The following is a 23803-nucleotide window of genomic DNA, read 5'->3' on the forward strand; positions in this document are numbered from 1 at the left end:
ACACCGGGCCAAGTCCGGCGGACGGTGAAACACCGGGCCAAGTCCGGCGGACGGTGAAACACCGGGCCAAGTCCGGCGGACGGTGAAACACCGGGCCAAGTCCGGCGGACGGTGAACACCGGGCCAAGTCCGGCGGACGGTGAAACACCGGGCCAAGTCCGGCGGACGGTGAAACACCGGGCCAAGTCCGCGGACGGTGAAACACCGGGCCAAGTCCGGCGGACGGTGAAACACCGGGCCAAGTCCGGCGGACGGTGAAACACCGGGCCAAGTCCGGCGGACGGTGAAACACCGGGCCAAGTCCGGCAGACGGTGAAACACCGGGCCAAGTCCGGCAGACGGTGAAACACCGGGCCAAGTCCGGCAGACGGTGAAACACCGGGCCAAGTCCGGCAGACGGTGAAACACCGGGCCAAGTCCGGCAGACGGTGAAACACCGGGCCAAGTCCGGCAGACGGTGAAACACCGGGCCAAGTCCGCAGACGGTGAAACACCGGGCCAAGTCCGGCAGACGGTGAAACACCGGGCCAAGTCCGGCAGACGGTGAAACACCGGGCCAAGTCCGGCAGACGGTGAAACACCGGGCCAAGTCCGGCAGACGGTGAAACACCGGGCCAAGTCCGGCAGACGGTGAAACACCGGGCCAAGTCCGGCAGACGGTGAAACACCGGGCCAAGTCCGGCAGACGGTGAAACACCGGGCCAAGTTCGGCAGACGGTGAAACACCGGGCCAAGTTCGGCAGACGGTGAAACACCGGGCCAAGTTCGGCAGACGGTGAAACACCGGGCCAAGTTCGGCAGACGGTGAAACACCGGGCCAAGTTCGGCAGACGGTGAAACACCGGGCCAAGTTCGGCAGACGGTGAAACACCGGGCCAAGTTCGGCAGACGGTGAAACACCGGGCCAAGTTCGGCAGACGGCGAAACATCAGCTAGACGGTGAAACATCAGGCTAAGTTCCTAGACAGTGAAACATCAGGCTAAGTTCCTAGACAGTGAAACGTCAGGCTTTTTCAAGAACTGCTCCACTCACTCAGGCAGAGGCTCGCGGTCCCAGTCGATGGTGTAGGCAGACCCATCCTGTAGTCTTTTCTGTAGGACCTCCTTCAGCCCCTTTTCGGTGCGGTCCTTGTCCTCCTCATTCTCACAGGCTGTGAAGCAGCGCTGAACATACTCCTTCATCGCCTGGGGCCAGTCCTGGGGCCTGAGGGAATCATTTTTATAATCAGCACTGCAACAGTAAATCAGGGGGAAAGGAAACTGGTTTGGGAGTACTAGGTCAATTTGAAGTGACTAATTATTAGTTTGAGAAAGCGGGACATGGTACTTCTGACATCTATTGGATGCAGATTTTAAACCCCTGTCATCTTCTGATCATGAGTAGAGATACTTCATTCTTCCCCAGTAGGTATTAAGGATAGTAAAGACTGATATATTGATGTCATTAGTAGCTGTCTCCTCACCGTGTCTGGGCACCGCCAGGTGCAGCAGGAGCAGCAGCTGGGGAGGAAGGAGTAGCAGCCAATCCAGTGGGTTGTTCCCCAGGAGGGAAACTCTGATTGGTCATGACGTAGGGTCGCTTGGGAATGTTGAACTTCATCGCACCTGCTCCAGGTGCCTCTGTGGAAGACAAAGAAGGCATTGAAACAAAGAAAATAACACCAAGTGATGGGAAACAAATACAATGATAAGCTGACCGAAAAAAACATGCTCTAGACACCTGAACACACACACACACAACTCAATACCCTCAGACACTTACGTTTCATGCGGTGCCAGAGCTGCTGTTGCTGTGGCAGTTGTTGTTGATGGTTCTTGTTTTTGTTGGCCTCTCCTCTCCCAGCTCCTGGTCCATACTGACCCTGTCCTTGTTGCTGGTGTTGGTTGTTATTCTGCTGCTGCTGGTATGAGTTCGGAGTCTGGTAGCTCTGCCCATAGCTGGGCCTGCCCTGGTTGTGGTTGTAACCTCTCATCTGATTGGGATCGTTGTTGGGGTAGGGCATGGGGTTGTTGGGGTTGTAGGAGTTCTGCCCTGGAGGAAGGGGTACTGGGAGTTGGGAGGGATGGCTGGGGGAGGGGGGTGGGGGCTGCTCAGAGCTGGTGGGGCTCTGGGGGTGGTTGAGGGGCAGCAGGAGGAGGGGGTTGGGGCTGAGAGGGGTAGCTGGAGGACTGGTCATCCATCACGGGCAGGGATGGAGGCTGGGAAGGTAGGGACAAATAATAGATGGGGGAAAATAAACTTGTGAAAGAAAGGTAATAAACTGCAGAGATTCCAAAACTTAAAACTGAGAATATCTTAATATGAAAGGAGAACTGCAGAGCAAAACATTATAACTGCAACAGACTTCAGCTCCAGACATATTCTTAGTGGAAGGATTACATTATGCTGAGCCGCGAGGTACCGGGTAAAGGCCCGTTACGTCATCGGTCGAAATCGGGGAGGGAGGAGCGTCCTTCTCAAAATGAACAGTAATCTGTGCCCCTTCTCAAACCGAACAGTAATCTGTGCCCCTTCTCAACCCGAACAGTAATCTGTGCCCCTTCTCAAAATGAACAGTAATCTGTGCCCCTTCTCAAACCGAACAGTAATCTGTGCCCCTTCTCAAACCGAACAGTAATCTGTGCCCCTTCTCAAACCGAACAGTAATCTGTGCCCCTTCTCAAACCGAACAGTAATCTGTGCCCCTTCTCAAACCGAACAGTAATCTGTGCCCCTTCTCAAACCGAACAGTAATCTGTGCCCCTTCTCAAACCAAACAGTAATCTGTGCCCCTTCTCAAACCAAACAGTAATCTGTGCCCCTTCTCAAACCAAACAGTAATCTGTGCCCCTTCTCAAACCAAACAGTAATCTGTGCCCCTTCTCAAACCGAACAGTAATCTGTGCCCCTTCTCAAACCGAACAGTAATCTGTGCCCCTTCTCAAACCAAACAGTAATCTGTGCCCCTTCTCAAACCAAACAGTAATCTGTGCCCCTTCTCAAACCAAACAGTAATCTGTGCCCCTTCTCAAACCAAACAGTAATCTGTGCCCCTTCTCAAACCAAACAGTAATCTGTGCCCCTTCTCAAACCAAACAGTAATCTGTGCCCCTTCTCAAACCAAACAGTAATCTGTGCCCCTTCTCAAACCAAACAGTAATCTGTGCCCCTTCTCAAACCAAACAGTAATCTGTGCCCCTTCTCAAACCAAACAGTAATCTGTGCCCCTTCTCAAACCAAACAGTAATCTGTGCCCCTTCTCAAACCAAACAGTAATCTGTGCCCCTTCTCAAACCAAACAGTAATCTGTGCCCTTCTCAAACCAAACAGTAATCTGTGCCCTTCTCAAACCAAACAGTAATCTGTGCCCCTTCTCAAACCAAACAGTAATCTGTGCCCCTTCTCAAACCAAACAGTAATCTGTGCCCCTTCTCAAACCAAACAGTAATCTGTGCCCCTTCTCAAACCAAACAGTAATCTGTGCCCCTTCTCAAACCAAACAGTAATCTGTGCCCCTTCTCAAACCAAACAGTAATCTGTGCCCCTTCTCAAACCAAACAGTAATCTGTGCCCCTTCTCAAACCAAACAGTAATCTGTGCCCCTTCTCAAACCAAACAGTAATCTGTGCCCCTTCTCAAACCAAACAGTAATCTGTGCCCCTTCTCAAACCAAACAGTAATCTGTGCCCCTTCTCAAACCAAACAGTAATCTGTGCCCCTTCTCAAACCAAACAGTAATCTGTGCCCTTCTCAAACCAAACAGTAATCTGTGCCCCTTCTCAAACCAAACAGTAATCTGTGCCCCTTCTCAAACCAAACAGTAATCTGTGCCCCTTCTCAAACCAAACAGTAATCTGTGCCCCTTCTCAAACCAAACAGTAATCTGTGCCCCTTCTCAAACCAAACAGTAATCTGTGCCCCTTCTCAAACCAAACAGTAATCTGTGCCCCTTCTCAAACCAAACAGTAATCTGTGCCCCTTCTCAAACCAAACAGTAATCTGTGCCCCTTCTCAAACCAAACAGTAATCTGTGCCCCTTCTCAAACCAAACAGTAATCTGTGCCCCTTCTCAAACCAAACAGTAATCTGTGCCCCTTCTCAAACCAAACAGTAATCTGTGCCCTTCTCAAACCAAACAGTAATCTGTGCCCCTTCTCAAACCAAACAGTAATCTGTGCCCCTTCTCAAACCAAACAGTAATCTGTGCCCTTCTCAAACCAAACAGTAATCTGTGCCCTTCTCAAACCAAACAGTAATCTGTGCCCCTTCTCAAACCAAACAGTAATCTGTGCCCCTTCTCAAACCAAACAGTAATCTGTGCCCCTTCTCAAACCAAACAGTAATCTGTGCCCTTCTCAAACCAAACAGTAATCTGTGCCCCTTCTCAAACCAAACAGTAATCTGTGCCTTCTCAAACCAAACAGTAATCTGTGCCCCTTCTCAAACCAAACAGTAATCTGTGCCCCTTCTCAAACCAAACAGTAATCTGTGCCCCTTCTCAAACCAAACAGTAATCTGTGCCCCTTCTCAAACCAAACAGTAATCTGTGCCCCTTCTCAAACCAAACAGTAATCTGTGCCCCTTCTCAAACCAAACAGTAATCTGTGCCCTTCTCAAACCAAACAGTAATCTGTGCCCCTTCTCAAACCAAACAGTAATCTGTGCCCCTTCTCAAACCAAACAGTAATCTGTGCCCCTTCTCAAACCAAACAGTAATCTGTGCCCCTTCTCAAACCAAACAGTAATCTGTGCCCCTTCTCAAACCAAACAGTAATCTGTGCCCCTTCTCAAACCAAACAGTAATCTGTGCCCCTTCTCAAACCAAACAGTAATCTGTGCCCCTTCTCAAACCAAACAGTAATCTGTGCCCCTTCTCAAACCAAACAGTAATCTGTGCCCCTTCTCAAACCAAACAGTAATCTGTGCCCCTTCTCAAACCAAACAGTAATCTGTGCCCCTTCTCAAACCAAACAGTAATCTGTGCCCCTTCTCAAACCAAACAGTAATCTGTGCCCCTTCTCAAACCAAACAGTAATCTGTGCCCCTTCTCAAACCAAACAGTAATCTGTGCCCCTTCTCAAACCAAACAGTAATCTGTGCCCCTTCTCAAACCAAACAGTAATCTGTGCCCCTTCTCAAACCAAACAGTAATCTGTGCCCCTTCTCAAACCAAACAGTAATCTGTGCCCTTCTCAAACCAAACAGTAATCTGTGCCCCTTCTCAAACCAAACAGTAATCTGTGCCCTTCTCAAACCGAACAGTAATCTGTGCCCCTTCTCAAACCGAACAGTAATCTGTGCCCCTTCTCAAACCGAACAGTAATCTGTGCCCCTTCTCAAACCGAACAGTAATCTGTGCCCCTTCTCAAACCGAACAGTAATCTGTGCCCCTTCTCAAACCGAACAGTAATCTGTGCCCCTTCTCAAACCGAACAGTAATCTGTGCCCCTTCTCAACCCGAACAGTAATCTGTGCCCCTTCTCAACCCGAACAGTAATCTGTGCCCCTTCTCAACCCGAACAGTAATCTGTGCCCCTTCTCAACCCGAACAGTAATCTGTGCCCCTTCTCAACCCGAACAGTAATCTGTGCCCCTTCTCAACCCGAACAGTAATCTGTGCCCCTTCTCAAACCGAACAGTAATCTGTGCCACTCAGTAATTTTGTCAACAAGGCAGCATGACACATTGACCAATCAACAGTGTAGGGTTGTACCTGACAGTGTGAGATAATTAGGGATGCCTGTCAGGGTAGAAATAGAACATTATTCAAATGCCAGTCATCAATAACATCTTAATTCATACGTTTGATTCCTGGTTGCACTTCTGTCCGGAAACAAAGTCATTTTTACACAAATGCCTGGCATTGGGGAATCATTTAATTAATTATTCATAAACTGCAACAGAGGAAGAGTGAAGTAAACTGAACATTTGATTGATTTAAGTAGCAACAGTAGCAGTTTTCTGATGGTTACCTGTCCAGTTGGAGTGGTGGGAGAAGGGTAAGGTCCTGGAGGTACACCATACTGGCCCTGAGGATAGCCGCTACCACCACCATACTGGAGAATCAGATGAAAACGCACTTCAAATATGGTACTGGCTTGGCTTGTTCTATCGGTGTATCATGTATTCACAGTTCATTGTTTTTTAGTCACAAAGTGCAGGTTTTGTAATGTGTAGGCTAAATCTAACAATTCAAATTCCTTATCTAAACGCTATAGTGGATAAAGCCGGGCATCAGTGTCGGGGAAATCATTACCAAGGACTATTATCATAACAGTTCATCTGAAATGTGGAGGGTGCGGAGAATATGTACACGTACGGGGCCCGGCGCCATAGGATAGTAGTAATTGTAGGGGTAGGTGTACCCAGGATACGGCTGCTGCTGGTTCTGTTGGTACCACTGTTGGTAGTACTGCTGCTGTTGCTGCTGCTGTATGGCTGTTGACTCAGTTACTACAGGCTGAAACTGACCAGCCTGGAAACACAAACAGACAACTACTAAGTGATGAGAGATTAAATCAAAATGAAAGCCTACTCGTCCATTTGAATCATATTCGGGTAAAAATTTGTAAGTCGCTCTGGATAAGAGCGTCTGCTAAATGACTTAAATGTAAATGTAATGTAAAAAGCCAGGAAGACCTGGGACAGTTTCCACAAAGCCTCAGAGTAGGAGTGCTGATCTAGGATCAGTTTAGCCTTTTAGAATCCTAATCAATAAGACTAAATACAGAGGTTGAGACCTGATCCTAGATCAGCACACTTACTTTGAGACACTTTGTGGATACGAGCCCAGATCAGACGGTTGTGTGTGTGTCAGAAAGAAACAAAATGGTCCATGCTGTTCAGCTCGCCAAGTTAAGATAACTGTTGAGGTAATACACACTGCTCAAAAAAATAAAGGGAACACTAAAATAACACATCCTAGATCTGAAAGAATTAAATATTCTTATTAAATACTTTTTTCTTTACATAGTTGAATGTGCTGACAACACAATCACACAAAAATGATCAATGGAAATCAAATGTATCAACCCATGGAGGTCTGGATTTGGAGTCACACTCAAAATTAAAGTGGAAAACCACACTACAGGCTGATCCAACGTTGATGTAATGTCCTTAAAACAAGTCAAAAATGAGGCTCAGTAGTGTGTGTGGCCTCCACGTGCCTGTATGACCTCCCTACAACACCTGGGCATGCTCCTGATGAGGTGGCGGATGGTCTCCGGAGGGATCTCCTCCCAGACCTGGACTAAAGCATCCGCCAACTCCTGGACAGTCTGTGGTGCAACGTGGCGTTGGTGGATGGAGCGAGACATGATGTCCCAGATGTGCTCAATTGGATTCAGGTCTGGGGAACGGGCGGGCCAGTCCCCAGCATCAATGCCTTCCTCTTGCAGGAACTGCTGACACACTCCAGCCACATGAGGTCTAGCATAGTCTTGCATTAGGAGGAACCCAGGGCCAACCGGCACCAGCATATGGTCTCACAAGGGGTCTGAGGATCTCATCTCGGTACCTAATGGCAGTCAGGCTACCTCTGGCGAGCACATGGAGGGCTGTGCGGCCCCCCAAAGAAATGCCACCCCATACCATGACTGAACCACCACCAAACCGGTCATGCTGGAGGATGTTGCAGGCAGCAGAACGTTCTCCATGGCGTCTCCAGACTCTGTCACATGCTTAGTGTGAACCTGCTTTCATCTGTGAAGAGCACAGGGCGCCAGTGGCGAATTTGCCAATCTTGGTGTTCTCTGGCAAATGCCAAACGTCCTGCACGGACAGCTGATTTAGCTGTCCCAAACAAGTTTTTGAGATTGGAGATAAAATCTCCATGTCATTGCCTACACGGGGCCCGTGGCCGTCGCAGTCGTTTAATGTGAGCGGGTCAGAGACTCAATCTGGAAAATATTGGGACGTCTGGGATTACTCAAAGACGAGATCAGTAGCCTACTGATCTCAGTAGCCATCAGTAGCCTACTGATCTAGTCTTTGAGAAATCCCAGACGTCCCGGTATTTTCCAACATGTTTGATTTTATCGGAACCAAATCTGCAATGTTCTTGTAGTGTGAGATATGCAACGACAAGTTGAGAACGATGATCAGCAATAGCCAATGAGAGCTCGCCAGAGAAGCCAGTGAGATGACTCTCGAGCAGGAGCGATGACTACTACTAGTATGTGTTTGTACTTGCCTTTAACCAAAGCGTCAAATTGTTAAAGCTCTGAAGCTCACAAGCAATGTTATTTAATTAAAAACGTAAGCTAGATATTTCAAATTTGTATGGGAAGCGTTTTTCAGGCTGCTTTGAGCCTCAGTTCATAGCTATGTTAAATGTAATCACATCATTGCTATTTTGGCAAGACAGCATGGTAAGGAGAATCCTCACGACCAGGTCAACAATCTTGTAGTGTGTGACCCCGTCTGTGCCACATCGTTTAGTGTGCGCACCACTACGTTGGCAAGACAAAAAAACCTACAGGAAAGACAGTCATTTAATGTTAGAGGCTCGGCGATGTTAGGATTTTGAAAGTCGTGCCGTGTCCACCCGGCTTTTTTTTTTTTTTAAAGGCACTGTTACTATGCCAATAATTGCAACAATTAGACCAGCATTTCATTTGAAAATGGGGTCACGGGAGAAACTCAAGAAAAAAAAAGTGCTTGGTTCATAGAACCGGGGTTACGTCAGCATCATTCAGTAGCTGCTAGATGGGGTTGTAATAAACCGAGCGGCTTCGGTTTTTTGACTATAAATATGTCTCTCTTTTGGAATGGTTTAAGCTGCAAAATATTATGGCCCCATCACTGAAACAGAAACCTCAGGAACATATGTGTATTCTGTTTCACTCTACAATGCCCACAAGTCGCGCAGAACTCATTAGAACAGAATGGACGAACAGGCACTAAATCAGACTGGGGGAAAAAGAACATCACTAGTTAGATTTCCATCCAATTGGCAACAGATTTTAATGCGAATATTCTAAAATCCACAAAGAAAATATGCTAATTTTCCCTCCAGTGGTGTGTGGCCACCAAACTGACTTGTTTGAGAAATCTGTGCTTTATGACAGTGCACACAAAATGTTATTTTTCCGTTAAGTTTTCATATATCTAATAAAAATGAAACTTTCAGTGTGTTTTCATTGCATCTTCAACTCTACCGATAGTTTTGTCACAAACTGTTTCGTTAAATAGCACATTTTCCTATTCTGGTCTTGGCACATGCACTCTAGCCAACATTTTGCAGATACAGTGCAGGTAGGCTGTGCAGGTAGGATAGTCCACATTATTATGGATATTTGTATTCGTCAAACAGCAGTCAAGCATCGATCATGTCACCAGAATAAGACCCTCGATATTTACTGTAAAGGAGCATCAAGCTCATAGCGTGCACTTTCATAATTTACTTCATCTGTAGCCTAATAAACTGCATGGTTTCCCGAGTTGTAGTGGGCGGACCACACACCATATCATTGCGTGACTCCAAGTTGTCAACCTATGATTGGCCAACAAGCTTATTTGACACATCAAAGTGTTATTTGACACTCAAAGACCCAAACGAAACGACTGAACAACGAAGGAGCACAGCAAGTGAAAGAAATAGGTTTTGATTATGTTTTACTGGTAACGGGGACATAGGTAGGTAAATGCCAAGAAAATATATATGTGTGTGTGTAACCTTTATTTAACTAGGCAAGTCAGTTAAGAACAAATTCTTATTTACAATGACAGGACGACACTGGGCCAATTGTGCGCCGCCCAATGGGACTCCCAATTACGGCCGGATGTGATACAGCCTGGATTCGAACCAGGGACTGTAGTGACGCCTCTTGCACTGAGATGCAGTGCCTTAGACCGCTGCGTCCGTGTGTGTGTTAAATAGTTAACTGTACTAGAATGCTTAAAAGGCAGCAAAAATGTTAAACATCGGTTATCAGTATCGTTTTTTTTTGGGCAAGGAAAATATCAGATATCAGTATCAGCCAAAAATGTCATATCAGTGCATCACTAATTAAAAGCTTATTTGACTCGTCAAATAGTGTCATTTGACTCGTCAAATAGTGTCATTTGACTCGTCAAATAATACTATTTTATCTTTATTGACACGCAAAGACCCAAACGATGTTCCAATAGTACGTTGTGAAGATAATAGCAGTGACGCTATTACTGTGTAACTCCGGTAGGGCAACATGTGTACCGGTGCTCGACCAGTCGGCGAAAGTCAACATCTCGCACGACAGAGAACAGTTGATTGTCAAGGGAAATGAATTACATTATCTTGGCGTAAATGGATTTCGCCTTTGAGTTCTCTCTCTTTCAAATGACTGATGGACTTGTTGACTGCTTGATCCACACCAGCAGACATTGTGGGCTCGGTTAGGAATGCTGTGTTGCACGTGTAGCGCAACATTTTTACGTGGCGTCATTACGTCCTGTACCTACGTTATATAGGTATGCGCATCAGCTTTGACATCGGTTTTGCACATCGTAGTTAAACTAGACATTGGGCCGATCCCGATGTTGCCATTTTTAGCTAATAACATCCGATTCCGATATGTTCACCAATATATCGTGCATCCCAAGTCAAAAGTACTGTCGGACTGATTTGTAATAAACGGTCATAGCCCCAATTAAAAAGTGAACATTTGCCGTTGATGACATAACGTTTCTTACATGGTTGGGTGGCATTTTTATATATCAAAATGGGTCGCGGGCCAAAACAGTTCAGAAACCCCTGAATTCGACGAATAGAGCTGCCATCTGCCAGATACGAAACCCCTTCCTAAGCAGAATTTCACTTCATTATCGTAGGTAATGTGCCTTACAGTAAGTGAACAAATGCATCCAAGAAGCAAAACACAGACACATATGCAAACACACACCTGTGCTGTGGTCCGGTTGGCCTGAGCGGTCTTGGTGGCGCTCTGGGTCTTGCTAATGGAGGCCAGTGCCTGTCTGGCCTTCTCCCACTCTGGGTTTTCCGAGACTGTCTGGCCCTCTCGACCTGCTGCTGCGTCATACGACCTACAACAGACAGATTTAGTATGGAAACCAAACAAATGTTTAATAACATGACCAAGTTTCAGGTGTGTTAACTTGGAAGATACTACCACCAAACCAGCAATATTTACAGTACACACCAATTCTTTAATCAAGAGATAAAAATAGATTATTTTTGGAAATGTGTAACTACACTGAACAAAAATATAAACTAAACAATTTCAAAGCTTTTACTGAGTTACAGTTCATAAAGGAAACATTTTTATTTAACCAGGAAAAGCCCATTGAGACCCAGAGTCTCTTTTTCAAGGGAGACCTGGCCAGGAAGGCAGCAACAATCAATACATTACAGAATTAAAACAGAAAACAATACAACATGATCCAGCCTTAAAATGCATTTACACTCCTCTGGAACAGTCTCCCATCAAAATGTAAAATTCATTCAGTGGCACTAACTTATCTAGATGAAGCATGGATTGTAGACTATTCCATGCCTCTGGTGCACAAGACGAGAAGGCAGTCTTGCCAAATAGTGTAAATGTCCTGGGGACTTTAAGTAGCAACCACCTAGCAGGCCGGGTATGGTAACCGCTGGTTAAGAGTATGTCAAGAGTGTGCAAAGCCATCATCAAGGCAAAGGGTGGCAACTTCGAAGAAACTCTAATATAAAATATATTTTGATTTGTTTAACACGTTTTTGGTTACTACATGATTTCATTTGTGTTATTTCACAGTTGATGTCTTAACTATTATTCATCACTGTAGAAAATAGTAAAAATAAAGAAAAACCCTTGAATGTGTAGGTGTGTCCAAACTTTTGACTGGAACTGCATGACTATCTGCATATAGATGCAACTTTTCTGGTTGCATCCCATTTCCCAGATGATTAATACAAATTGGGAACACCACGAGCTAAAACGGAACCCAGCAGCTAAAATGAAATAAATGTATTAGGTCCTAATCTATGGATTTCAAATGACTGGGAATACAGATATGCATCTATTGGGTCACAGACACCTTAAAAAAAGGCATGGATCAGAAAGCCAGTAAGTATCTGATGTGCACAGTATTTGATTCATGCAGCGCAACACATCTCCTTTGCAGAGTTGATCAGGCTGTTGACTGTGGCCTGTTGTCCCACTCCTCTTCAATGGCTGTGCGAAGTTGCTGTATATTGGCTGGAAACGGAACACGCGGAAATACACGGCGACCCAGAGCATCCCAAATATGCTCAAAGGGTGACATGTCTGGTGAGTATACAGGCAATGGAAGAACTTGGACATTTTCAGCTTCCAGGAATTGTGTATAGATCCTTGCGACATGGGGCCGTGCATTATCATGCTGAAACATGAGGTGATGAATGGCACGACAATGGGCCTCAGGATGTCGTCATGGTATCTCTGTGCATCGAAACAGTCATTAATAAAAAAAAAAATTGTTGTCCATAGCTTATGCCTGCCCATACCACAACTCCACCGCTACCATGGGGCACTCTGTTCACAACGATGACACCAGAAAATCACTTTCCCAAATGACACCATGAAAATAGATGAGCTTCCCTGAGACAGTTTGAGCAAGCCCAGTTTCTTCAGCTGTCCGGGTGGCTGTTCTCAGACGATACTGCAGACGAAGAAGCTGGATGCGGAGATCCTGAGCTGGCGTGGTTACTAGAGGTCGACTGATTGGAACGAATTGCAAAAATTGCTGAAGTTGGAGACCTTCACCTCGCTCACCAACTTCAAACATCTGCTATCTGAGCAGCTAACCGATCGCTGCAGCTGTACATAGTCTATCGGTAAATAGCCCACCCAATTTACCTACCTCATCCCCATACTGTTTATATTTATTTACTTTTCTGCTCTTTTACACACCAGTATCTCTACCTGTACATGACCATCTGATTATTTATCACTCCAGTGTTAATCTTCAAAATTGTAATTATTCGCCTACCTCCCCATGCCTTTTGCAAACAATGTAGATAGACTCTTTTTCCCCCCTACTGTGTTATTGACTTGTTAATTGTTTACTCCATGTGTTGTCTGTTCACACTGCTATGCTTTATCTTGGCCAGGTCGCAGTTGTAAATGAGAACTTGTTCTCAACTAGCCTACCTGGTTAAATAAAGGTTCAATTAAAAATTTAAAAAATCGGAATGGCCGATTAATTAGGGCCGATTTCAAGTTTTCATAACAATCGGAAATCTGTGTTTTTGGACTTTTTTATTTTTCATACACCTTTACACTGTCACCAAGATGGCATAGCAGTCAGACGTATTTTGTCCTCGTCTTGTCCCGTATATATATATATTTACAACTTTCTTTGCATACCTTTTTATATGTATTTTTTTTATTTTCCATAAACTGAACTTCAAAACTCTCCTGCAACCTGCCTCACCAATTTATATTAAAAAAAAAGTATTATTTACCTCAAATCTGTAATCCTCCATAGAAGCTAATCAGAAGCTAGCCTGAAGCTAATCAGAAGCTAGCCTGAAGCTAATCAGAAGCTAGCCAGAAGCTAGTTAGCTTCTTTACTGGCTAATCGTTAGTATTCAGCTAACCACGGTTTGTGGTCATCAGCTATCCTTTAGCTCGAAAATCTATCGCCAGTTTTGTACGGCGCGGCTCGGACCGGAACATACCGGACCTATTTCTTCTCTCCATTTCCCCGGATTTCAACCGCAAGCTCTGGACATTTATACCTGGATCTCGCAGCTAGCTAGCTGCTATCCGTGTGACAATCCGCTTACGTCGATCCCGGGGCAAACCTCAATTATTCCGGAGCTAGCCAGCTGAAGAGTTCCATCAGCCCCTCCTGGGCTACAATCACCTATCCGGACCCGTTTTAATGCCAACGCGGAGCCCCACCGGGCCTCACAACTGGCCTACCGACATTATCTGCCTGAGGGAGTTATCCAGCTGGCATCTCCGTCGCGACGTTACCTGAACGCCCATCTGCGGCCTGCTAATCGTTAGCCGCCTTATCGGCTGCTATCTGAATAGATCTATCGGAAAATGTTCCTTTTTCTTGGGCCTCTATAACTATATCTATTTTTTTTGCGAATTGGATTGATCCCCTCTACCATATGGAACCCCACTAATCGTACTGACGGAAACGCACAAGGTGACTAAAAACAGACCTCCATCCAATACTAGCTTGCTACCGATGGCCCGGCTAGCTGTCTGAATCGCCGTGACCCCAACCAACCTCACTACTCACTGGACCCTTTTGATCATTCGACTAAGCATGCCTCTCCTTAATGTCAATATGCCTTGTCCATTGCTGTTCTGGTTAGTGTTTATTGGCTTATTTCACTGTAGCGCCTATAGTCCTGCTCACTATACCTTATCCAACCTAATAGTTCCACCACCCACACATGCGATGACATCTCCTGGTTACAATGATGTTTCTAGAGACAATATCCCTCTCATCATCACTCAATACCTAGGTTTACCGCCACTGTATTCACATCCTACCGCACCTTCGTCTGTACATTATACCTTGAAGCTATTTCATCGCCCCCAGAAACCTCCTTTTACTCTCTGTTCCAGGCGTTCTAGACGACCAATTCTCATTGCTTTTAGCCGTACCCTTATCCTCCTCTTTTCCTCTGGTCCTGCAGTGCCTAGCTCCACTCCTATTCCCCAGACGCTCTCTTTTGATGACATCTGTAACTGTAATAGCCTTGGTTTCATGCATGTTAACATTAGAAGCCTCCTCCCTAAGTTTGTTTTATTCACTGCTTCAGCACACTGCCAACCCGGATGTTCTAGCTGTTTCTGAATCCTGGCTTAGGAAGACCACCAAAAATTCAGAAATTTTCATTCCTAACTACAACGTTTTCAGACAAGATAGAACTGCCAAAGGGGGCAGTGTTGCAATCTACTGCAAAGATAGTAGAACAGAACTCTGCAGGCTATCTAAAAATCCACCTCTCTAAAAACAAGTCTCTCACCGTTGCCGCCTGCTATAGACCACCCTCTGCCCCCAGCTGTGCTCTGGACACCATGTGTGAACTGTTTGCCCCCCATCCATCTTCAGAGCTCGTGCTGCTAGGCGACCTGAACATGATTAACACCCCAGCCATCGAACAATCTAAGCTTGATGCCCTCAATCTCACACAAATGATCAATGAACCTACCAGGTACCTCCCCAAAGCCGTAAATACGGGCACCCGCATAGATATCCCCATTGAGACCGTGTCTGTGCCTCGACCTAGGTTGGGCAAAACTAAACATGGCGGTGTTCGCCTTAGCAATCTCACTAGGATAAAGACCTCCTCCATTCCTGTCATTATTGAAAGAGATCATGATACCTCACATCTCAAAATAGGGCTACTTAATGTTAGATCCCTTACTTCAAAGGCAATTATAGTCAATGAACTAATCACTGATCATAATCTCGATGTGATTGGCCTGACTGAAACATGGCTTAAGCCTGATGAATTTACTGTGTTAAATGAGGCCTCACCTCCTAGCTACACTAGTGACCATATCCCCCGTGCATCCCGCAAAGGCGGAGGTGTTGCTAACATTTACGATAGCCAATTTCAATTTACAAAAAAAAAAATGTTTTCGTCTTTTGAGCTTCTAGTCATGAAATCTATTTAGCCTACTCAATCACTTTTTATAGCTCCTGTTTACAGGCCTCCTGGGCAATATACAGCGTTCCTCATTGAGTTCCCTGAATTTCGGACCTTGTAGTCATAGCAGATAATATTCTAATCTTTGGTGACTAATATTCACATGGAAAAGTTCACAGACCCACTCCAAAAGTATTTCGGAGACATTATCGACTCAGTGGGTTTTGTCCAACATGTCTCTGGACCTACTCACTGTCACAGTCATACTCTGGAACTAGTTTTGTCCCATGGAATAAATGTTGTGGATCTTAATGTTTTTCCTCATAATCCTGGACTATCGGACCACCATTTTATTACGTTTGCACTTGCAACAAATAATCTGCTCAGACCCCAACCAAGGAACATCAAAAGTTGTGCTATAAATTCACAGACAACACAAAGATTCCTTGATGTCCTTCCAGACTCCCTCTGTCTACCCAAGGATGCCAGAGGACAAAAATCAGTTAACCTCTTGCTTCTACTCGGGACGCTTGCGTCCCAACTAGAGCTCTGGAAATGCAAATGCGCTACGCTAAATGCTAATAGTATTAGTTAAAACTCAAAAGTTCATTAAAATACACATGCAGGGTATCGAATTAAAGCTACACTCGTTGTGAATCCAGGCAACAAGTCAGATTTTTAAAATGCTTTTCGGCGAAAGCATGAGAAGCCATTATCTGATAGCATGTAACACCCCAAAAGACCCACAGGGGACGTAAACAATTAGCATTTTGGCGTTACACAAACCGCACAATAAAATAGAAAACATTCATTACCTTTCACCATCTTCTTTGTTGGCACTCCTAGATGTCCCATAAACACTATTTGGGTCTTTATTTCGATTAAATCGGTCCATATAAAGCCTAGATATCGTTATATGTAGACTGTGTGATAAACGAAAAAAACAGTTTCAAAACGTAACGTCATTTTTTTTAATTCAAAAAGTCGACGATAAACTTTCACAAAACACTTCGAAATACGTTTGTAATGCAACTTTAGGTATTAGTAAACGTTAATAAGCGATAAAATTCATCAGGAGGCGATGTAAAGATCATTAGCTGTCCGTCTGGAAAAATGTCCGGCTAGAAACTCAACGAAAATATCCGGTCCTAGACCTAAGGAGATACGGTGCCCTGCATGTGTTTGACCAAGAAAAAACTCGAAGGGAAATGACAAGACTCTAGACACCGTGTGGAAGCTGTAGGTACTGCAACCTCAGTCAATTAATTGTGGTTCACCTTTATCAATGGGTTCAAGTAGCGCATGGATATATTTTCCCATTTTCAGTGATCAGTTTTTCCTGTGCTTTTCGATGTAAATGCCTTTCTGGTAAAGCCACAGCAGTGATTTAACCAGTTTTATAAACGTCTGAGTGTTTTCTATCCACACAGACTAAGCAAATGCATATACTATATTCCTGGCATGAGTAGCAGGGTGCTGAAATGTTGCGCGATTTTTAACAGAATGTTCAAAAAAGTAGAGGGTCGACTTAAGAGGTTAACCACCTAACCGAGGAACTCAATTTAACCTTGCACAATACCCTAGATGCAGTTGCACCCCTAAAAACTAAAAACATTTCTCATAAAAAACTAGCTCCCTGGTATACAGAAAATACCCGAGCTCTGAAGCAAGCTTCCAGAAAATTGGAACGGAAATGGCGCCACACCAAACTGGATGTCTTTCGACTAGCTTGGAAAGACAGTACCGTGCAGTATCGAAGAGCCCATACTGCTGCTCAATCATCCTATTTTTCCAACTTAATTGAGGAAAATAATAACAATCCGAAATTCCTTTTTGATACTGTCGCAAAGCTAACTAAAAAGCAGCATTCCCCAAGAGAGGATGGCTTTCACTTCAGCAGTAATAAATTCATGAACTTCTTTGAGGAAAAGATCATGATTATTAGAAAGCATATTACGGACTCCTCTTTAAATCTGCGTATTCCTTCAAAGCTCAGTTGTCCTGAGTCTGCACAACTCTGCCAGGACCTAGGATCAAGAGAGACGCTCAAGTGTTTTAGTACTATATCTCTTGACACAATGACGAAAATAATCATGGCCTCTAAACCTTCAAGCTGCATACTGGACCCTATTCCAACTAAACTACTGAAATAGCTGCTTCCTGTGCTTGGCCCTCCTATGTTGAACATAACAAACGGCTCTCTATCCACCGGATGTGTACCAAACTCACTAAAAGTGGCAGTAATAAAGCCTCTCTTGAAAAAGCCAAACCTTGATCCAGAAAATATTTTTTTAAACTAATCGGCCTATATGGAATCTTCCATTCCTCTCAAATTTTTTAGAAAAGGCTGTTGCGCAGCAACTCACTGCCTCCCTGAAGACAAACCATGTATACGAAATGCTCCAGTCTGGTTTTAGACCCCATCATAGCACTGAGACTGCACTTGTGAAGGTGGTAAAATTAAATTTTAATGGCATCAGACCGAGGCTCTGCATCTGTCCTCGTGCTCCTAGACCTTAGTGCTGCTTTTGATACCATCGATCACCACATTCTTTTGGAGAGATTAGAAACCCAAATTGGTCTACACGGACCAGTTCTGGCCTGGTTTAGATCTTATCTGTCGGAAAGATATCAGTTTGTCTCTGTGAATGGTTTGTCCTCTGACAAATCAACTGTAAATTTCAGTGTTCCTCAAGGTTCCGTTTTAGGACCACTATTGTTTTCAGTATATATTTTACCTCTTGGGGATGTAATTCGAAAACAATGTTAACTTTCACTGCTATGCGGATGACACACAGCTGTACATTTCAATGAAACATGGTGAAGCCATGTCGCTAGAAGCACGTGTTTCAGACATAAGGAAGTGGATGGCTGCAAACTTTCTACTTTTAAACTCAGACAAAACAGAGATGCTTGTTCTAGGTCCCAAGAAACAAAGAGATCTTCTGTTGAATCTGACAATCAATCTTAATGGTTGTACAGTCGTCTCAAATAAAACTGTGAAGGACCTCTGCGTTACTCTGGACCCTGATCTCTCTTCTGAAGAACATATCAAGACTGTTTCAAGGACAGCTTTTTCCCGTCAACGTAACATTGCAAAAATCTGAAACTTTCTGTCCAAAAATGCAGAAAAATTAATCCATGCTTTTGTTACTTCTAGGTTAGACTACTGCAATGCTCTACTTTCCGGCTACCCGGATAAAGCACTAAATAAACTTCAGTTAGTGTTAAATACGGCTGCTAGAATCCTGACTACAACCCAAAAAATGTGATTATTACTCCAGTGCTAGCCTCCCTACACTGGCTTCCTGTTAAGGCAAGGGCTGATTTCAAGGTTTTACTGCTAACCTACAAAGCATTACATGAGCTTGCTTCTAACTATCTTTCCGATTTGGTTCTGCCATACATACCTACATGTACGCTACGGTCACAAGACGCAGGCCTCCAAATTGTCCCTAGAATTTCTAAGCAAACAGCTGGAGGCAGGGCTTTCTCCTATAGAGCTCCATTTTATGGAATGCCTACCCATGTGAGAGACGCAGACTCGGTCTCAACCTTTGTCTTTACTAAAGACTCATCTCTTCAGTGGGTCATATGATTGAGTGTAGTCTGGCCCAGGAGTGTGAAGGTGAACGGAAAGGCTCTGGAGCAACGAACCGCCCTTGCTGTCTCTGCCTGGCCGGTTCCCCTCTCTCCACTGGGATTCTCTGCCTCTAACCCTATTATAGGGGCTGAGTCATTGGCTTACTGGTGCTCTTTCATGACGTCCCTAGGAAGGGTGCGTCACTTGAGTGGGTTGAGTCACTGACGTGATCTTCCTGTCTGGGTTGGCGCCCCGGCGGAGATCTTTGTGGGCTGTACTCGGCCTCGTCTCAGGATGGTAAGTTAGTGGTTGAAGATATCCCTCTAGTGGTGTGGGGGCTGTGCTTTGGCAAAGTGGGTGGGGTTATATCCTTCCTGTTTGGCCCTGTCCGGGGGTATCATCAGATGGGGCCACAGTGTCTCCTGACCCCTCCTGTCTCAGCCTTCAATATTTATGCTGCAGTAGTTTGTGTCGGGGGCTAGGGTTAGTTTGTTATATCTGGAGTACTTCTGTCTTATCCGGTGTCCTGTGTGAATTTAAGTATGCTCTCTCTATTTCTCTCTCTCTCGGAGGACCTGAGCCCTAGGACCATGCCTCAGCACTACCTGACATGACTCCTTGCTGTCCCCAGTCCACCTGGCCGTGCTGCTGCTCCAGTTTCAACTGTTCTGCTGTGACTATTATTATTTGACCATGCTGGTCATTTATGAATATTTGAACATCTTGGCCATGTTCTGTTATTATCTCCACCCGGCACAGCCAGAAGAGGACTGGCCACCCACATAGCCTGGTACCTCTCTAGGTTTCTTCCTAGGGAGTTTTTCCTAGCCACCGTGCTTCTACACCTGCATTGCTTGCTGTTTGGGGTTTTAGGCTGGGGCTATATAAATAGATTTGATAGAGGACTGAGGATCTTCCAAATATTGAAAGTGTGTAAATAGTTACCCATGTTATTTTGTAAATGTGTGTATATATATAGATATATATATTTTTCTCAATATTTTTTCTTTTCCCATTAGTTTTTTTCAATTTTTTGGGGGGGGGGGGGTGTGTGTGTTAGAATACCATTTTGGTATTTTGTATATAGTTATGTTTCAAAATGTATACCTTCACCAATTTGGCCACTTGGGTACATTTGGGCTACTTGTGTGGGACACCTGGGTGACTTCATGATAAATGTCATATAGCACACTCATTTTGGAAGTTATCATTCTGAAACTTTGCACAAGTACTGTTGCCCTCTTATATTTTTCACTGAAAGTGTCCCCATCATCCTATCTGAATGTTTGTTTTATCTTGTTCATTTTAAAGATGATATAAAAATGTTTGGTTTTAAAAATGGTTTTATCTACACCAGATCTATTGTGTTATATTCTCCTACATTCAATTCACATTAACACTCTGAAGTTTGTGTGTTCTTTCAAATGGTACCAAGAATATGCCTGAGCTACAGACTGTTAGATTTGGGTATGTCTTCAGGCGGAAATGGCACAAAGTAGGGGGGAGCTCTAAGAGGTAAACTACAACCTAAAACCTCTTACCTTGGAATATTGAAGTCTCATGTTAATAGGAACCACCAGCTTTTATATGTTCTCATGTTCTGAGCAAGGAACTTAAACATTAGCTTTTTTACATGGCACATATTGCACTTTTACTTTCTTCTCCAACACTTTGTTTTTGCATTATTTAAACCAAATTGAACATTTTTCCTTATTTATTTGAGGCTAAATAGATTTTTATTGATGTATTATATTAAGTTAAAATAAGTGTTAATTCAGTATTGTTGTAATTGCCATCATTACAAATATATTTGTTTTTATTTATTTAAAAAAAAATGTATTTATTAAATCGGTATAGGCTTTTTTTGGGGGCCTCCAATGATCGGTATCGGCGTTGAAAAATCCTAATCGATCAACCTCTAGTGGTTACACGTGGTGTGCGTTTGTGAGGCCGTTGGACTGAATACCAAATTCTCTAAAACGACATTGGGGGTGGCCTTTGGTAAAGAAATAAACATTAAATTCCATGGAAACAGCTCTGGTGGACATTCCCTTAAAAGGTGACATCTGTGGCATTGCACAAGGGCACCTGTGGAATGATCATGCTGTTTAATCAGCTTCTCGATATGCCACACCTGTCAGGTGGATGGATTATCTTGGCAATGGCAAAATGATGACAGATGTAACTTTTGCACAAGATTTTAGATAAATAAGCTTTATGCGCACATGGAACATTTCTGGAATCTTTTATATTAGCTCATGAAACCAACACTTTACATGTTGCGTTCATATTTTTGCTCAGTGTATATGAATACACTTTAGTAAGGTAACCTGATGAATGAGCATCTCAGTTGCTTGAGCATGGCCCTGCCACACACACAAAATTCAAAGCATGCTATTTCTGTGGCCCCTAAATAAAATGGGACATTCTCATTGATGGGAAATAAATGTGTCTCTGTTAACAGAAGGTATGTTGAGCGAAGCTCAAATTAAGAGTGCTTTGACTCCACATGAAGAATAGCAAGAACCCCTGCTAGTACAGAATAAAACAGTCATCGCCTTGCCCTGCCTATATTTAAGAGACAGTAACTTTTCTATTAGCTAGACCATTTCCAAATCTTATATAAGTGACTCAATGACAAGTTAGACAATACTGCCCAAGCCTTGAGAGAGTAGCTCAACTGCCCGGTCCGGAATCAACCCATTAGCCCTATTACACCAGTTCTTGATGAACCATCGTAGACATGAAAATCGTGTTGATACTAGAAGTTGTTGTGACCCGGCCTGGAAGATAACGTTAACTTGGTGAGAGTCTTGGATTGATGTTACTAGGTTACTGGACTGTGACCCCGATAGCTAACCTTGTCAATCATAACTACGTACTACATAGTTGGTGGTATTTGCTAGTACAGAAGCCTAGCCGATACGAAGCAGCAGGAAAGTAGGAGTTAGCTAACGTTAACTTACTGTCTAATTAGCGTTAGCTAGGTAACGTTAGTTACATTAACTAACGGAACGAGAAGAATTCTGCGAATCTTCGGACGTTATTAAATGTTAATGTCTAGCTATAATACAGGTCAAAATAAAGTGAGAACATATTCGAAAGCTCGATATGATTCACTTGGTAATTTTAGATCTTACCAGTTAGCAGCTGGAGCTGTCTGGGTCGTATTCGCCGCCATTTTGCCACCGAGATAACTAGCTAGCTAGCTACAGTACCAATCTAATAGAACGTCGTCGGCCAGAAGACCCTAACGTAAACAAGAACAATTAAATCACAATATACAAGGAAAGTTGGTCTTTTACACTACCATCCACTACTTTTCAACAAGACCGTCTTTAAATTTAAGGAAAAAACACACTATAAGGCAATATCTAAACGTCGAATAATGCCATTTTCACAAGAACAACCATAGCTGCAGTGGATCTTCAATTGAAAAACAAAATGGCAGTTGCATTAGATATGGAACGTATGCCGCCTCGTCTTCCGTTTCCTGTCATTGGAGGAAAGTACTTACCTACTTTGTTCCTAGATTTCAAAGTTTTGCCTTCTCATTATCACTACTGCCACTACTTGCGTAATACAATTATTGTTGTTAAACACCGTAACCCTTGATGTTGCAGAATAATATTGAATAAAACGTTTTTTTACTCTACTGGTGAAAAGCTGTTATAAATCAAATATATATATATAAGACTATTCATCCTCCACCACACAACTGTCAAGCAAGGTGAATGTATGGGGGTGGGGGCCACAAAAAAATCTGAACTCATCATGAGGGGCCGCAGTAGCTCGCTGGTCGCTTGTACCCAAATCCATACCCACACGTGCAGTCAGAGCCGGACATAGCCTTTTGGGGGCCCTAAGTGAGAGTGGCTGATCCCCCAGTCAGTAATTCGACCATGATTACTACAAGTTTAGATAGCTGGCTCGACTAATTTACCAATCTAAAAAATGTTATCTGACATGAGCTAATTGAGTGACTGTGTAGTGACTGACATAACAAGAGAAAAACTGCTGATCCACAACCAAAAATTGCACCTTGTGTATTCTACTATTCTAACTCTAAACAGTAATTCGAGACCCTGACAGAGTTCCTGAATTAAAAATAAATAATAATTATTACGTTTTAGGAAATTGATCCTAGTATAGCCATGGGAAGTAGGTATGCTGAGGGTGCCCCCTGAAAAATCTGAAAGTAAAAAATATTAATATTAAAAAAAATGGCTATGATGTGGGGTTCAGACAAAAGTTGATGGACAGTCGGAAGAGCGAATGAAATGTCAGAAGAGCGAATGAAATGGTAGGAGGGACATCCCAGCTTCAAGTGGTTTCAGATTTCACATCTACGTCACACAGACTCAGAAAAAACACTACTGTGTCTGTGGGAACCAGAGCTATTTGCCACTCAATGCATTCCATTTCGATCTAAGGTGTCCACAGATTTATAAGCGAAAATGTTGGTCCGAACCGGTACCAGAACCATGCAGATCCCCTAAACAAGGGACCCTACTTCTAAAAGGTTTTAGAATGGAATGGAATTATGTATTTCTTAATTCCATTTACATTTACATTTAAGTAATTTAGCAGACGCTCTTATCCAGAGCGACTTACAAATTGGTGCGTTCACCTTAAGACATCCAGTGGAACAGCCACTTTA

General features: G+C 43.8%; 1 protein-coding gene across 5 annotated transcripts; it reads right to left on the reverse strand.

Annotated features, from left to right (window-relative positions):
* Positions 1–1014: 1014 nt before the first annotated feature.
* LOC135563796 (leukocyte receptor cluster member 8 homolog) lies at positions 1015–22603 on the reverse strand. 5 transcript variants are annotated; one of them, XM_065007285.1, is made up of 7 exons: positions 22284–22603; positions 16376–16483; positions 10861–11002; positions 6300–6455; positions 5953–6036; positions 5694–5720; positions 1995–2199 (listed from the first exon to the last, which is right to left on the reverse strand). In XM_065007285.1, the coding sequence occupies exons 1-7, from the start codon at positions 22322–22324 to the stop codon at positions 2092–2094; spliced, it is 666 nt and encodes a 221-aa protein (XP_064863357.1). In that variant the 5' UTR covers positions 22325–22603; the 3' UTR covers positions 1995–2091. The 5 variants fall into 5 exon arrangements, with proteins under 5 accessions (XP_064863350.1, XP_064863348.1, XP_064863357.1 ...); XM_065007290.1 differs by lacking the exon at positions 16376–16483 and having other exon boundaries at positions 22284–22600; XM_065007286.1 differs by lacking the exon at positions 5694–5720 and having other exon boundaries at positions 22284–22600.
* Between the last annotated feature and the right edge of the window lie 1200 nt (positions 22604–23803).

This window comes from Oncorhynchus nerka, linkage group LG3 (genome assembly GCF_034236695.1).
Source record: "Oncorhynchus nerka isolate Pitt River linkage group LG3, Oner_Uvic_2.0, whole genome shotgun sequence".
NCBI lineage: Eukaryota > Metazoa > Chordata > Actinopteri > Salmoniformes > Salmonidae > Oncorhynchus > Oncorhynchus nerka.

Coding starts and splice junctions, on each gene's coding strand:
- LOC135563796 (XM_065007276.1), bottom strand. CDS start 2,177: ATGACCAGTCCTCCAGCTACCCCTCTCAGCCCCAACCCCCTCCTCCTG. Junction 1,621..1,762: donor GCTCTGGCACCGCATGAAAC/GTAAGTGTCTGA, acceptor TGTCTTCCACAG/AGGCACCTGGAGCAGGTGCG. Junction 1,205..1,463: donor CCTGGCGGTGCCCAGACACG/GTGAGGAGACAG, acceptor TGATTCCCTCAG/GCCCCAGGACTGGCCCCAGG.